This window comes from Danio aesculapii, chromosome 6 (genome assembly GCF_903798145.1).
Source record: "Danio aesculapii chromosome 6, fDanAes4.1, whole genome shotgun sequence".
Lineage (NCBI taxonomy): Eukaryota > Metazoa > Chordata > Actinopteri > Cypriniformes > Danionidae > Danio > Danio aesculapii.
In genome coordinates, this window is record NC_079440.1 from 20164408 (window position 1) to 20182920 (window position 18513).

Below are 18513 nucleotides of genomic sequence, written 5' to 3' on the forward strand. Positions count from 1 at the left end.
GGCAGGTTTATAACTGCCGCACTTTAAGTGATGCATTAATAATAAACAGAGGATGGAGGGCTAATTAACACAAGCCACAAATGAGAGGAAGCCCACCGCCCTTCTCCCCTCTCTTTACCACTTTGATCTAAAATATATGCCACTGCCATATTACTTTCTGTGCTGTCACCAAAATCACTGAAAATGTAGTCATTAACTATTTTCGTTCAAAGCACATTTTTATATTGGGTGAAGTGAAAATTATGTTTTCTGATTATTACCAGTTTTATTCAGTTTGCCTTAAAGCAAAAAATGGACACCCTAGGTAAACTTAAAACTATTAGTTTTTTTTTCAAAGTAATATGTTTACTTTAAACCAGCAGTTTTCATGTGACTACATGAAATAAGTTACTGTTTATGAGCTTTTCAGTTTCTTGCGTGACATGTAAATCCATATTTAAAGTACCTACAGATAGTTTACCTCATTATTGAAAATAAAATAACTACTCAGTTAAAATACTTGGGTTAAAAATACCCCAACATATAACCCAACTATAGGTTATTATAGCACCTTCTCAACTATAGGGTTATTTTAACCCAGTGCATTGGGTTTTTTGATTAAATGTATTTTTTTTTTCCCATACTGGTATTATTTTTGCCACTATTACTTGTACTACTATTAATTTTATAATTATGGTTGTGTAAATAAATAACATACAGTTTTCAAAAATATTGAAAATGCTTTATTTCCAGCACATTTTTAGTTCTAGACACTTAAGCGTTTTTATTCTTTTAATATAGATTGGCTATGAAGTGCGCATTTGTATCATCAACAATTAAGAATGCTGATGAAACTGATAGAAAAAAACACGGCACAGAGAGGTAATTTGATAAAAAAAAAAAAAAAACATTATTGCGTTAGAGCTTAAATATACTTTATAATGCAAAAACAACATTATGTACGCAAATTAATACAGCTGTTCTGTGTCAGTTAAATCAGTTGACTTCAATTAAAATTTTTAACCCAACTGGTTGAGTTATTAAATAAATAACACAATAAAGGTTAAAAATAACCCAACAAAGCACCAATATTTAACCCAACTGGTTTAGTTATTATTAAATAATCCAATAAAGGTTAAAAATAACCCAACAAAGCACCCAATATTTTTAACTCAACCATTGGGTTAAATATATAACTCAATATTTTTTAGAGTGTAGCAATAGCATAGCCTAACATTATAAGTATTTATTATAGTTTAGTTCAAGCAATAACTTTTGATTTTAAGTCAAAGCAAAGTAATCCAATTAATTCATCGTCTGTAAAAACAATATTTTACCTTTGAGTCAAATATTTTTTTTTCTTGGTCAGATTAAATATTTTAAATGTAATTTTAATGTTAAAATACTTTTTCAGCCAAGTCAAAACTATAACTTTATGGTAATATATCAATTTAGCTGTAACAAATTGCAGTATTTATTTAGAAAAATTATTAACAAAATACTTTGTACTGAAGTATAACATATATTATTTTTATTTATATATATTTATATTTACATTATGGGAGATGTAATTCTTTTTTCTTGACAACAATAAATATGTTTGATTTAGATTAAATTACACTTTATACTTTGAATCACAGTTCAATTATAATTTGAGGAAAATTTTTAAGTTTGTTGGAAGTGTAATTATTTTCAGTGTAATTGAGCAATAAATATGTTTCTATGTGTTATTATTTTTTACATACATTAAAAAATCTTTTTTGCTTGTTCAAACTACTTATTTAAAATGAGCTGACACATCACGATTCATGAGATTTCATTGGGAATTTTTTTATGTTCAATCCACATAAATTTGTTAAAGGTGTTAAGTTAACTTAATCGATTTGTGTTGGGACAACATGAATAAATTGTGTGGATCCCTGCATTTTTTACTGTATGCATGCATTTTAGTAAGAAAAATAGATAATAAATAATACAATAAAATGTGTTTATAAAACTATAATTCATGTTTAATATCATCAAGTAAACATTTGGTGTGCTATTAACAAGTTAAAAACAAAATAACGCAGCATATGGTCTCTGTTACTGTATTGGAGCTCAAACAAATGTGGAATGTTGCACCTAGAAACATTAATTATTGTGTGTCAGGGAAAAAAATGTACAATAAGGAGTATAACTTATTAAAGATTTTACTTCAGAAAAGTAGCAATTTTACATATATTTTTGGCTTAATATTGTGGGGTAACAGCTCCAAGTCTAATTAGGAGGGACTGTGAAATAAGGCCTGTATGGTTGATTCACAATAAAGAAGAAAACAGTGATCTACAGATGTCCGAATCCAGATTGGCCTTTCATGTTAAAATCCATGCTAATGTGAAAAATGCTAAACAGCTTCTGCTTTTGATCATCCAGATGCTTCCATCAGACAAAGTGCACACTGCACAAATGTATGATGCATGAAAAGGAAAAGCCCATTTTTTTATTTTTAGAAGTTTCCAAACATTCACTGTTCTTACAAAATAATCTTTATAAAGTAGTTATAAAATGTATAAACAAATGTGTGCACAGCTCATGTGGGCACAGATTAATTATAAATCTTAAATTGATAAAATGCCATTTGAAAAATACTTACTTTTTCTTCTCTCTCTTACTTTTTGTTTCTTTTTACATCATTTATATGTTTTGGAGGACCATGAAAAACAATACACACCCATTAAATTGTCAGCCATATATTGAAATTTAATTTTAATATTTAATAATTAATCAAAATTGGTTAAACCTGTCAGCCTTTAATTGAATATGTAAACTTTGAAAATTAAATGTGACAAATCTTAAAAACACTTTTCAGTTTTCTGTATTGTACAGTATGATTCGTGTTTTTCTATGATATATTTTCCTCATTTATTTATCCATTTTAATTGCATTATGGCACCTTGATCTTTTCACAAACTACAAGACACCATCCCCCAGCACTGTAGACAATGAACGACTTGCAAACGACCTGAATGAGTTTTACTGCCGGTTTGAGAAAACCCCCCACATCCACTCTGAACTGCTCTTCACGCCACCATTAACACCTCCACCACCCCCCGCCTCCCCCATACCTGCACTTCAGTTCAGTGAAGAGGAGGTGCGCCAGGTCTTCCGGAAACAGAAGAGGAAAAAAGCACCAGGCCCAGATTTTATAACACCAGCCTGTTTAAAATCCTGTGCTGACCAACTGGCCCCCATCTTCACCCTGACCTTCATCAGATCACTGGAGCTGTGTGAAGTGCCATCCTGCCTTAAACGCTCCACCATCATCCCCATCCCAAAGAAACCCAAACTTACAGGACTAAATGACTACAGACCGGTGGCACTAACATCCATGGTCATGAAGTTTTTTGAAAAACTGGTGCTGGCCCACCTAAAGGACATCACTGAATCCTCACTGGAATCTCTTCAGTTTGGCTACAGAGCAAACAGGTCAGTGGATGATGCAGTAAATATGGGACTGCATTATGTTCTGCAACACCTAGACAGACCAGGGACCTATGTGAGGATCTTGTTTGTTGACTTCAGCTCGGCGTTTAACACTATCATCCCAAAACTTCTCCTGCCCAAATTAACTCAGCTCTCTGTGCCTACCTCTGTCAGTCAGTGGATCAACAGCTTCCTAATGGACAGGCAGCAGCTGGTGAAGCTGGGAAAATTCTCATCTAGCATCCGCACAATCAGCACTGGCGCCCCCCAGGGGTGTGTCCTGTCCCCACTGCTCTTCTCCCTGTACACGAATGACTGCACTTCAAAAGACTCCTCTGTGAAGCTCTTGAAGTTTGCAGACGACACCACACTTATCGGCCTCATTCCGGACGGTGACAAGTCTGCTTACAGACAGGAGGTTAAGGAGTTGGCTGTCTGGTGCAGTCACAACAACCTGGAGCTCAACACGCTCAAAACAGTGGAAATGATAGTGGACTTCAGGAGAAACCCCCCTGCTCTCCCCCCACTGAGCATCATGGACAGCATTGTGGCAGCAGTGGAGTCATTCAGGTTCCTGGGCACCACCATCTCTCAGGACCTGAAGTGGGACACTCACATTGACTCCATTGTCAAAAAAGCTCAACAGAGGCTGTACTTTCTTCGTCAGCTGAGGAAGATTAACCTCCCAAAAGAGCTGCTGAAACAATTCTACACCTCCATCATTGAATCAGTCATCTGCACATCAATAACTGTCTGGTTTAGCTCAGCTACTAAATACGATCTCCAATGACTACGTCGAATAGTTCGAGTGCTGAGCGAATCACTGGTACAACCCTTCCTACTCCCCCAGAACTGTACTTATCCAGAGCGAGCAGAAGGGCTGCCAAAATTACTGTGGACCCCTCACACCCAGCACACTGCCTCTTTGAACTTTTACCTTCTGGTCGACGCTACAGAACACTGCGCACCAGAACAGCTCGACACAAAAACAGTTTCTTCCCTCAGGCAATCCATCTCGTGAACACTTGATGATAATATTTGTGGAACCAACATCACTACTTGCTATACACTTTTATACACATATACACTTATTTAACAACACACTTTACATGTGAAATTTGCACATAACAGCTGCACATATAACGTTGTATATAGTAATAAACACGTAGATACACTTGTCAATTGTATATTTGCACTCACTACTTCTATTTTTTTTTTAAATATATTTATTATCTGTTTTATGTCCTGTCTCTGTTATCCTGTTGCACTGTAGAAGCTCTGTCACGAAAACAAGTTCCTCGTATGTGTGAACATACCTGGCAATAAAGCTCTTTCTGATTCTGATTCTGATTTTCTCCATTAACTATTAACCTTGAATCGTTAAAAAAAAAAGTGACTTTTATTGACATTTTTAATGGTATAAAGGGATCTATTGTCTTGGTTGGTGTTGTATATTACAATACAAAAACCTTGTAATAAACTGCCAGTACATTTTCTGTTTTTTTTTTTTTTTTTGTTTTGTTTTGTTTGTTTTTTTTGTTAACATTTTCTGTTATTTTACAGACATATTTTTCTCTTTCTTATACGTTTTATTATTATATAACTATATACAGTTGCAGTCAGAATTATTTACCTCCACGAATTATTAGCCTCCCTGTTTATTTTTTTCCCCAATTTCTGTTTACTGTAGAGACGATTTTTTCAACACATTTCTAAACATAATAGTTTTAATAACTCATTTCTAATAACTGATTTATTTTATGTTTGCCATGATGACTACATAATATTTTAATAGATATTTTTCAAGATACTAGTATTCAGCTTAAAGTGACATTTAAAAACTTAACAAGGTTAATTAGGTTAACTAGGCAGGTTAGGGTAATTAGGCAAGTTATTGTGTAACGATGGTTTGTTCTGTAGACTTTCGAAAAAAAATTAGCTTAAAGAAACTAAAAATTTTGACCTTAAAATGGTTTTTAAAAAAATAAAAGCTGCTTTTATTCTCGCCAAAAAATGAGACTTTCTCCAGAAGAAAAAAATATTATCAGATGTACTGTGAAAATGTCTTTGCTCTGTTAAACATAATTTGGGAAATATTTGAAAAAGCGGGCTAATATTCTGACTTCAACTGTATATTATTTCAAAACACTAAAATGTCAATAAAAGTCATTTTGTTAAATTGTAGGCTTGAATTTTCAACATCAAAAGTTGACAGTGCAGAGATCAACATCCCTTAATGCAGTTACCAACCGTAAATAAACAGAAAGCAAATGTCTCGAATTGTCTGAAATAGGCGCTAGTGTCTTATTACCCTCAAAATTACATTGCAGTTGAAAGTTGTACATCTCTGCTCCACCCACATCAATCATTCACTAATCCTTGTTATGCTAACAGAAGTCAGAATATGTCAGAGCATGTTGGAAAACCATAAATTGACAAGAATGAGCCAACATTGTTGTGTTTATCACTGCATCTTGTGATCACATCACAGTATTTGAAAATTCAAATCTGCGTGTTTGTTCACACCACTTCTGACCCAGAGACCGAATTTCCATGTGCTCTGCAATCAAAGAAGGACATGGATGACAACACTAATGCAAATAGTTGCTGATAAAAAAAATCACTAAAGCTCTTTTTGAAAATAATTTGATGCACCAAATCAAAGCTAATAAAAGTTAGTTTACAATAAGTTTGTTCTATCAGTGTATCTTCTGTCAGAGCAAATGACAGTACTGGCTTGTTAAATAAAGACGTTTCCATTTTTGCATGTATAACTAATATTTCAGTAATGGTTCCATTGCCTTTGCCTTAGTGAATATAGTTTGTAGTCCTTATACTGAAAGTCTGCCACACATACTTACAAAAATTAAATAATTTATGGAAACTTTCGAATTTATTTATTTATTTTTTATATTCTTTACACTTCTAATTAATCTTTATCTACTTTTATCATTTTTAAAAAAGATTGAAGGAAATAGTATTTTACAGAACTTTCTTTTTTAGAATGTTCAGTTTTTGCAAATCCATGAGTTTTTTGCAAGATTTCTGAATTTGTTTATTAATGTTTATTTTAACACAGCTATGCATTTAACAGAACGTAGTTGTGCCATCTGGTGGTGAGGGAAATGTCTCTGGAATGACTCATTACCAGGTGGTAAAGGTCATTCTGGGTGGGTACCTAATGAATACCTACTGTATGTAGTCATTTTTAATGACAGGAAAGGTTTACATGTCTCTGGCAGATTTAAATGTTGATAGGTAGGCAGATATTATATTTATTATCTCAAACTAAATAAAATAAGGAATTTCAGATTTGACTTTAGTCTTTCTTCGCTCTTATTCAGGTCAGTCACATGGTTTGTGCATTGTTTTTATATTGGTATGTGAAACCAGCTGAAGTATTATCAATATATATACAGTTTTATGCAAAAGTCATAGCCTGCTGGCCTTTCAAAGCAGCAATTTCATTTAAATATGTTTTATACTCTTGGAAAAAGCAACATTTCAGTTTTGACATAACGTTTATTTCATTAACAGATGCAATTCAATTAAAATCATAACCAAAACAGACTTTTGGTTCAATTTTTGGGCACCCCAACAGAATAATGACATCAATATTTTGTGGAGCCAGCTTTTGCTGAAATAACAGCCTGAAACCATTCTTATAGCCAAGAACAAGTCCTTAAATCTTGCTGAAGGCATTTTTTACCATTTTTCCTTGCAAAATGTCTCCAGTTTAACCAGGTTTGATAGGTGCAGAGCGTGAATGGCCCTTTTCAATCAATCCATAGATTTTTAATGATGTTCAAGTTTGGGTATTGAGATGGCCATTCTAGTACATTGTATTGGGTCTGAGTGTGAATTCCTTGGTAGATCTGGAACTGTGCTTTGGGTCATTGTCCTGCTGAAACATCCAACTCTGGCGAAACTTCAGCCTCTTAAATGATTCCTGAACATTTTTCTTAAAAATTCAGTGATACTGAGTGGAATCCATATGACCTTCAACTCAAAGAAAGTCTCCATTACCTGTGCTTGCCACACATCCCTATGGTATGATGGACCCTGCGCCATGTTTTAGAGTAAGAAGCAGGTTCTTTTCCTAGAATGCTGTTCTTTTGCCGCCTTTAATTTTAACCAAATAACTCAATCTTAGTTTCATCTGTCAACCATTTATTTTTCCAAAATGATTCGGGCTTGTCCAGATGAGCCTTGTATATGACTATGCTTGTTGACAGTATGCAGAAAAAGCTTTTTTTTTCTGCATGACCCTTCCATTGAGTTTTTCTTTGTGGAGTATGCGCTGAACTGTGGAACGATCTGCAATGACACTATCATCATCAAGATGATGCTGGAGCTCTTTAAAGGTGGTCTGTGGTTTGTCTGTGACCATTCTAACCATTCTTCACCTTTGCCTTTCAGATATTGTTCTTGGCCTACCACATCTTTCCTTCACAACAACTGTTTATTTGGCCTTGCATTTTCTTACTATATTTCTGACTGTGGAGACAGAGACTTTAAACCTTTATGATAGCTTTTTGTATCTTTCTCCTAATTCACGTTGATGAATTATCTCAGTTTTTAGGTCTTTAGGAAGTTCTTTTGAGGCTCCCGTGTTGCTACTTTCTGGTTCACAATAAGGAGAAGCACAACTAGCAATTAGCTATGTTAAATATCCTTTTTCATGATTGGTTGTACCTGTGTTAAGATTCACTGAGTCACTCAAATTAGTTTTGTTTTGTAATAAATCAGCATTTAGTGACTACGGACTTCGAAATCCACACAAAAGAGAGGGTGCATAACCTATTTTTCACTTTTTATTTAATTAATTTAATGTCACACATCTTAAAACTGCTACACTAGGCATTTCATACACTAGGAACAACATGACATAAACTAGCTTTCTCAAGAAACTGAATGGTATATCATTGCAATCTTCTCTTATAAAGAAAGACCACATTACTATACAGCCACAGAGGGGTTTCCAATACTTTTGCATACTGTATAGGGTAAAAAATAAACCGTACTCTTACTCATAATCTTCTTTAGCTTTATGTCCTGAAATGCCCAGTTTATGGTTTATGGATTAGTTTTTGATGCTATGCATGGTCTTGTCGTTATATTGCTCTCTCTAAACCAGTTGGGTTCATGCAGTGCAATGGCAGGACATTGTTACTTTAGAACTTACTGTAATCCTTATTAAATGTAAACATGGACAGTATGTACACTTTTGTATTATTATAATATCCAACAACCTCTGGAACATTATGTATTTTGCTGACATATATACTTGCATTATCTTATCCATAATGTTTTGAAGAATGTTCAAATACAGAAAAATAAGCAATTTTAAATGGACTGTGTCTTGTTTCACCATGCTAATGATGTCATACACACCAACCATATGTTGGTTTATTAGATTGCAGTTAGCAGCACTGTAAAGAAACATTGCTTTACAACGATGATTCTACCTCATGTGTTTATGACTAGAAGAGCTGGAAGAGGTCAACTGTAGCATAATAAAAGCTCTGCTGCTTTCATGCTGAATCGCACTTAACTTTCATCATCAATTGCCTCAGCGGTCTTAAATTAAGATGACAACTCCCATAATTCCACACTCAGTCATGGCATCATCAGACTGCGCCTTTGTACAGTATATTGTAAATATACACTCCCTCTAGCGACGAAAACTACACAGTGTGACTTGATTATTTGGTCAGTGATCACTGATCAAAGAAAGCACTGAAAGTGCTTTGATCAATTGAATGAATGAACAAATGAATGGATGAATGGATGGATGAATGAATGAATGAATGAATACAGCACATAAATCCATATACAGTTGAAGTCAGAATTATTAGCCCCCTGAATTATTAGCCCCCCTGTTTATTTTTTCCCCAATTTTTGTTTAAAGGAGAGAAGATTTTTTTCAACACATTTCCAAACATAACAGTTTTAATAACTCATTTCTAATAACTGATTTATTTTATCTTTGCCATGATGACAGTAAATAATATTTTACTAGATATTTTTCAATACACTTCTATACAGCTTAAAGTGACATTTAAAGGCTTAACTAGGTTAATCAGGTTAACTAGGCAGGTTAGGGTAATTAGGCAAGTTATTGTATAACAGTGGTTTGTTCTGAAGACAGTCGAAAAAAATGGGGCTAAAAATTTTGACCTTAAAATTGTGTTTAAAAAATAAAAAACTGCTTTTATTCTAGCCGAAATAAAGCAAATAAAACTTTCTCCAGAAGAAAAAATATTATTGGACATACTGTAAAAATGTTCTTACTCTGTTAAACAACATTTGAGAAATATTTAAAAAAATAATAATAAAAAATCAAAGGCGGGCTAATAATTCTGACTTCAACTGTATATACAGTACTGTGCAAAATTCCTAAGCACTAAACCAGCTTTGTTGGCCTAAGACTTTCACACAATATACAATCAATCAGTCTCTTTATTAAAAACAAACAGAAAACATAGGAAATATGTACAAAAAAACAACAGCACGACATTTCCCCTTAAAGCAAATGGCTTTATCTATAATGTGGCTTCCCTTGGCACCAAGCAAAGCTTGAACTGTTTTGTTCTAATTGTCCTGACAATTTCTGAAATAATGTGATTTATAATATCGGGCTTCTTTTACCACTTTCCAAAGTTTTTTTTTAGGTAAGCAAGTGTCTTATCTTTGTTTTTATGTCCGGGTGATACAGCCTCTATAATATTCAGGTCCAGACCCCGTGGAGGCCATTTCATGACTGTCTGTGTTTGATCAGCTGTTTTCTTTTCTCCAAATAGGATTTCACTGAAGTTAGCAGATCATTATCATGCTGTAAATTAAAACTATTGCAACTGAAGTTCTTTCCAGAAGGAATGGCATAATGGATTAAAACCCATCTGTAATTTTCAACATTCACAATTCCATCAATTCGGACAATATCACTAACAATAATGCAGCTCAAAACAGGACAAACAGCCTCTCTCTAACATTGTCTTATTGTAAACAATTAAACCAAAAAAAAATTAACTCAACCCAACCTAACATGCCATGTATCAAGTGAAAGACCCTGTATAAATCTTAATTTAAGAAAAAAAAAATACAAAAATGACTTATGACTGTTCACATATCACACTGGTCATACTTATGGTATAATGATATATGTGACCCTTTCATCTGTAAAACAGCAGATACAGGTATAATATTGGTCTAAAATTTTTGCACAGTACATGCATACTTGGAATATTGCTTTGGTCTCCATCATGACATAAGTCCTTACACACTGTAATGGGTCATCAATGTGTGATGTTTTACACCATACAAGACTGAGTGCCTATTTTGTCAGATTCTATAATTGTACCTACAACTAGCAATGTGGAGTTGTACCACTGCTATGAAACACTGAGAAGGCTGAACTCGATGGCAAGCAACAGTTAACCCCTACTCTCTCTCATGAAATCACCTGACACTAGTGTTCATTAAATCATTTTGAGGGATTTTTACAACAGTTCTGACTGACTATGTACAGTACGCTATACTGGTTAAATTAAAGTTAATATTTTTAAACATTTGATTTATTTGCATGATTATAGTTCTTGGGTGTTGCTTTTTGATTACATAAAATAAAAAAGCAAGGATATAAAAATAATGATTTATAGTATTTTTATAAATAATAAATAAAATCATAATCAGATAAAAAAAAGAAAAAGTTAAACTATATATTTGATAGTATTTTTATTTATTTGAAAATAAATACTGGAAAATTCTTAACATTTGTAAGCAATATGTATGTAAATATGTATATACTATATATACTATATGATCTATAGGTTCCGGTTTGCAAGATTTTAATATTCCAAATGCACAGGGATTCAATTAGGCAGAATTAGGCAGACTGGTAAATAGCTGTTGTTTACCCCCACAAATAATCTGCATTCAAATGCACATGAAACTAGCCACACAGGGAGACTATGCAGTTGCTTAATGATCTTTAAAGAGCCCCTATTATACATTAAAAAGAGCCATATATTTTTTTAAGGGTCTCCAACAACAGGCTGATATGCATGCAAAGTCAAAAAACACTTTCATTGTCTTATAATATTCATTTATTTTTACATAATTATCCCAGCGACTCCCATATAATCCGTTCAGTGATTCATGTTCCCAAACCCCTCATTAGCGCGAAGCTAATCAGCGCTGATTGGACCGATGACAGTCTGTTGCGATTGGTCGACAGCGCTCAGTACGAGACAGAGTGAAATGCCCACCACGGCTTATCAACAATATTAAAGTAGTCAGACTGCATAGTGTATGTGTGAGCATACCTGCCAACATTCCTGTTTTTCCCGGGAGTCTTCCCGTATTTCAGACGGGATCTCCCGCCACCCTCCCGTTTTGTTATTTATTGCGGAAACTCCCGTGATGTCAGTGTCTACATGACTTAATTTAACCGGGGTCTGCTACAGTGTTTGTCTTTCTGTTTTTCTTTGCTTACTCTGTTTGTGGGCGGGGCCGCAGGTTTAAATTTTCCCAGATTTGCACACGCAACAATTGGGCGGGGCTTAAGTTTCAATAAACGTCAGGCCGAAATGGCTAAAGATTCGTTATCAAGACGATTCATTTGAAGCACTGAGTCAACTCTTTTATAAATGAATTAATAGTTTTAAACACTCTCCGCTTTCAGATTTAAGCCTTGGCTAGATATTTCACTTCACTTAGAGCAGTGTTACACACTATATGGAAGGTCATTTTCAAAAACCCATAATAGGAGCTCTTTAATATACAAACCAAGATATAGCACATTTTATTAATATGACCTTTATTTTGCCATTAAAAAAGAAAGCACGTCAATATAATATATATATATATATATATATATATATATATATATATATATATATATATATATATATATATATATATATATATATATATGTGTGTGTGTGTGTGTATATATATATATATATATATATATATATATATATATATATATATATATATAATTTTGCAAGTGCTTCCTTGCTATTTATCGTATGTCAAATAATCATTAGCTCTTTATCTGTTTGGGAACTCTGATAAGTCTTGAACAATGAATGTACTTGTACTTTTTGTGAGTTTCACAATAATTCCAAAGGCATGAGGCTTTTATTCTGTTAGATGTTAATGGCTATTTTGATTTCAGTGGCATTTTAATGGAAAGATTGGATCATTATTGTGATTTCCGGAGCAACACTGAAGCCTGTGTTAAATGTTGTTGAAAACTGTTATAGCTGATTATATTCAACCATCCATGAAATATTCATCCTTTTTTAAAAGTGGATGGTTCTCTGATATGAGGGTGTGTTTATAATGTTTGGCTATGGTCAGACCTTTGAAAAGGAAACTCTTTGAACTCTTTAAAAGGAAATTGTTTCTCATGCATTACAGTACGTCTTGGGGCAGTGTTGGATTAGATATTCTCCTCTTCCTCCATTAATGTTTTGAAAAGAATATAGTAAATGATATTAAAACTAGGGACAAAAAAACTAAACAATGACTCCCATTTTTAGATTTGTAGATCAAGAAAGTACAAGTGATCATCGAGATTGGAAGATTAAATAGAATGTGTATAAAAATATTACAATTCTGTCATCATTGCTCATCATCATGAGTATACCTGAATGATTTTCATTTTTCATGGAATAGAAAAGTAAGCCGAATGCTGCAGATGGATGGCAACGGTTGAAGGCTCTCATGCTCCATAACATGAATAAAATCATAACAAAACTAACTCTTGATATTATCAGCTAATATTACAGTACACTGATGTTGGAGGCATCGTCTGTATTTTCCCTCAGGATGTCAGTTTTTGATTTTCAATTACATAACTCCAGATGTTTTCCTTTTTGAGTTTATAATTATATAAACATGGTTTAGTAGCTGTTTTTATTATACATATATATATATATATATATATATATATATATATATATATATATATATATATATATATATTTATTTATATTTATATTTATATATATATATATTTATATTTATATATATATATATATATTTTTTTTTTTTTTTGTCCCAAAAGTAACAAACCTGACATTTTTTTTGTTTTAAAGGGCACTTATTTTCAAGATTTAAGATAAGTATTTTGTGTCTTCAGAATGTGTCTGTAAAGTTTCAGCTCAAAACACCCATCAGATTCTTTATCATACCTTTCAGAATATTGGAATTTCTGCTCTGAACACAATGTAGCTGTTTTTGTGGCCTGTGCCTTTAATGCTAGTTCTCCCCATCCACCATTCCCACGTGCCTTTCAGAGTGTGCCTCAATCTCCGCCTCAGCTGCGTCAGATAAACAGCACAGTGACAGACATGAAGAAAGCAGATCTCACGTAACGTTTGTGAGAAATACTACAGTAAGAATTTTCCCAATGATGATTTGATGTATTTGCTGTGGAGTTGCAATGATAAGTCAAATACTATGTTGTTAAAAAGTTACACTTACATACACACATGCACACAGCGCACGCATTTAACTTTGCACTGTTATATGGACTGCTGTATAGACATCTGTTATGTTAATTTTCAAAATAAAACTGATTTAATGTCCACAAACCGGGATTGAAGCGTCTTGTTTTACAATTGTTCTGACACGCGGCTGTGGTGATGAATTATATAATGATTTTACTGTCTTTATTACAAGCAAGCACTGTTTAAAAAAAACGTTTTAAACTTGTAAAACTCATTCTTGATCACATTTGTTGATGATTGATGATCACAGCGAGCTCAACAGATCCTCTTATCCCAGTTGCTTTTCACACATCCTTTCTTGTGGATATGATTATACACATTACTATGGAGACATGTTAATACGCGGCTGTTAATCAAATCAGTGGGCGGGGAAACCACACTCCTATGTCACGTTGCGGCCGGCCTCAAAATTGTAGGGATTTTGATCTGACTATTTTAACGTCAGGTAATTAAAAAAAAATATACCTTATGGTCTTTCTATCACCCCAGTATGACTGTGGACGCACTATACCTACACACAGTTCTGTCCAAACAGCTCCCAAAAGATGATTTTCATCATAGGTGCCCTTTAATACCCTGTCTATACCATATGCATCTGTTGATGTGTTAACCTCTACAACTTGAGATTTTTTAAAGACTGCAAAACTGTCATTGGAAACCACTGATCTACAGTATAACAAGGAAATCTGTAGCATTCTGAAATCTCATGGGATAATATTGTTTGCGATCTCTTAACTGTCTTACCAAGGCAATTGAAGGATATGGAAAGTTTAGCTGTGCTTTACACTGTAAAAAATGCAGGGTTCCACACAATACATTCATGTTGTCCCAACACAAATTAAGTTAACTTAACACTTTTAACAAATTTATGTGGATTGAACATAAAAAAAATTAAGTTGTCCCAATGAAATCTCAAGAATTCTGTTGATTCAGCTTATTTTAAATAAGTAGTTTGAACGAGTTAAAAAGTTATATTTTTTTGAGTGTTGCCTCCAGTTCTGACTCAGTACCTTTCAGTGTTTTTAGATTCAATTCCCTAACTCTGTTTTTCTTTTTGTATCTATCTTTTTCTCTGAGTAGGATCCAAGGAGCAAGCACAAGTTTAAGATCCACACTTATGGCAGTCCCACATTCTGTGACCACTGTGGGTCTCTTCTATATGGACTCATACACCAAGGGATGAAATGTGACTGTAAGTATGAAGTATTTGTTGATTGTGCTGGTTCTTGGGCCAGCATTTTGAGAACTTTGGGCACCTCCGTCTCCATGTTAATATATAATGCAATTATTTAATGAATCATTTAAATATTAAAATTATCAAAATAATGATAAAAATGTTTGAGGTGTTGGAAACCTCTGCTTTAATTAAATATGTGTTTGTGTTCACAGCCTGTGATATGAATGTCCATAAGCAGTGTGTGATGAATGTGCCAAGCCTTTGTGGAACGGACCACACCGAGAGACGGGGACGCCTTTACATGAAGATTGAGGTGATTGGCGACAAAATGCATGTCTCAGGTAAGTTTCTCTTTTTTGATTTGGCCAATATTTTAACAGCTTATTATGTTTATGGCACCTGTATTCCTTGAAATACTTGTTGCAATGCCCCTTATCCCATATCTAGATAGCAATAAAATATACCACTGATATCACTGATCTGTTCTTCTCAGCAAAAGTACTTGCTCTAGGCTACAAACACCCAACTCATCCAGATGCTACTCACAGTCCAATTAAATCTGCTATTTCCATTCTTTCTTATGTGCTTTTTTCAAAATAAAATTATAAACTGTTCTCTCCCAGGGAACATTTTGACTAATAATTCGAGTTGGCATTTTTGCTGACTTCCACATTGCTGCTCATTCTTGCCAGCTAGACCTGGCACCACCCCACTGATGTCTGTCTGCAAACCTAGCAAAGAAACCTAGTTTTCACTATTCTCATTTTCATCAGTTCAGCATTCCTACCAATGTGCTTTTTTGGACAGACTGACACAAATAGCAATTACTATATCATCTCTGTTTTGATATAATTAATGTATTATATCTGTTGGAATGTCCAAAAACTGCTTTTGTTTCCCAAAGGTGTTGCTCTGAGATCTTTATTATATTGACTGTGGTTTACTAACTATAGGCATCTACTTTGTCACATCATTCGCTAGCACACATTCAACCTTTACTGCTATGCAGTTAACATGCAACTGCAAGTACTGTCCAGGAGCTAATTTATAGGCTATTTTATACTCTACTTATACTCGACGTATACTCTGCATGATTAATCAAATTATTATAACGATAATGATATTTGTGGCCCACGATCAATGATTAAATATCATCGTGAATTTACAGTATAAAGACCCAGCCATTATTTTAATGGGTGGAGTTTAAGGACTGTACCGCATCACAAGCATGAGATGACCGTGTCTAGATTGCAAGTGTTTTTTTCCAGGAATGTAATGTTGATCAGGTAGCCTTTGCTCCTGTTCACTTCAAACTTCCCAAGGTAACACAAAAACCTCATTAACCACCTTAAAAGCCATCACAAAGTTGCTCTCATCAGTGGGTTAATGAGCACAGGAAAATTCTGCTTTGCATTCTTCTATGCATTATTAACATCACTAAACTAGACAACATTTATGTATGTATATATATATATATATATATGTATATATATATATATATATATATATATATATATATATATATATATATATATATATATATATATATATATATATATATATATATATACAAAAGAATAATTGTCATTATTAATCGTGATTAACATTTTAAGCAAAATAATTGTGATTATCAATTTTTCGGTGTTTGTGGAGGTTTGCTTTGGCTACGCGCAACATGATTTCAGCTGGCGGAGCACACAAAATTTTGGAGACTCGAGTGAACCATTTGTGCGCCGCCGCATTTGATTTGAGTTGAATATGAATCACTTTGAGATTTTGTCTGAAACTGGTACGACTGTACAGACATCTTTATGATCTGTCCATGCGTGATCATAGGGAGAACCAGATGACCAATAATTCTTGGCTAGAAATTGCAACGCAGTGGGAAAGGAAGAAAGTTTTTGTTAAAAAGTTTAGAAAAACTTGAGGTTATAAGTTTGTAAAAACTTAAAAGAGGCCATGGCAAAAGTGGAGACCCATGTAGTTTTAATAAACAATTACAGAATATCTTTTTCCACCGTTCATGGGTTTTACACTGATGTATATATTACAATTATGAATTTAAAACAATTTAATAGTTACAAAACTAAAATGAAGTAACAAACTATTTGGTCACAGTTTATTTTGATGGTCTGTTTGTTGAATTTTGGGCAATGCGGTGGTACAGTGGGCAGCACATTCGTTTGCATGTTCTCCCCATGTTTGCGTGGGTTTCCTCCGGGTGCTCCAGTTTCCCCCACAGTCCAAAGACATGTGGTATAAGTGAATTGGGTAAGCTACAATTGACCGTTGTGTATGAGTGTGCATGTGAATGAGTGTGTATGGATGTTTCCCAGTGATGGGTTGAGAGTGGAAGGGCATCCGTTGCATAAAATATATGCTGGATAAGTTACCGGTTCATTCCACTGTGGCGAACCCAGATTACAGTTTTTCTCAGTGGCTTTCATGCATTTCTCACAACACTATTTACATTTGCACAACAGTTAATGCATTTCTCAAAACAATTAGTGCAACCTACAAAACCTAGTTGATAACCTGCAAAAGCGTGTCACTTGCTCAAAATGGATAGCTCATTCCTCAAAAGCAAGCATTGATGTCAATGGCCGAAAAGAAACTGAATGAATGAATGTTTGTAGAATTTAAGTTTCATTGCATCTACATGCCAACTAATTCTCATTAAATTATAAGTAGACTGTTAGGTTGGGGTTATGGTTAGTGTAAGTTGACATCTACTTGCAAAGTTTCTTATAGTTAGTTAAATGTCTGTTGAAGGAGCAGTATCAACAGCTATTAAGCAGACAGTCTACTAATACTCAAATGGACCATCAAAATAAAGTGTTACCAACTATTTCTTTGATAACTGGAATAGAATATTTTAACCTATACTGTAGGTTTACAATATACTGATGCCCTATGTCAGGAATGTTGGACCACTATTGCCTTTTTAACATATAAGTAGAGGACACAAACTAGCCAGACAGTAAATTGTGGAGTGGGCTAAATTTAAAAAAAAGTGTTAATATTTTTAGTAAGTGTACTTTATTTATTTTTATTTTTTTGCTTTTATTCTTTCCATAATAAAAATATATATTTGTACAGCAACCCATGTTCTGCTGCCAATAATGTTTTAATAATCTATGATAGGTAGAATGGTCTGAGATATGTTTAAAAGCAAGTGATGCATCAAAGTTTGATAAAAAAAATTTTTAATGTTTATAAAAATCTTTATAATCATTAAAATAATTCTAACAAATAATAAAAAATAATTAGTTTAAAAATCGTAAGATATTAATGATATGACGTAGTTCCAGAAACTTTCTACTTCTATGTTTATCAGTCTGATTTTACAGTTGGTTTCTTTTGAATATCACA

The 18513-nt window shown here is 33.7% G+C and overlaps 1 protein-coding gene across 2 annotated transcripts in view; it reads left to right on the forward strand.

Annotated features, from left to right (window-relative positions):
• prkcaa (protein kinase C, alpha, a) overlaps nt 1-18513 on the forward strand; it is a 181306-nt gene that overhangs the window by 97452 nt on the left and 65341 nt on the right. For both annotated transcript variants that reach the window (XM_056459747.1, XM_056459748.1), the window contains exons 4-5: nt 15045-15156; nt 15354-15482. In XM_056459747.1, the coding sequence (XP_056315722.1) occupies nt 15045-15156; nt 15354-15482 (241 nt within the window). The remainder of the gene's footprint in view (nt 1-15044; nt 15157-15353; nt 15483-18513) is intronic.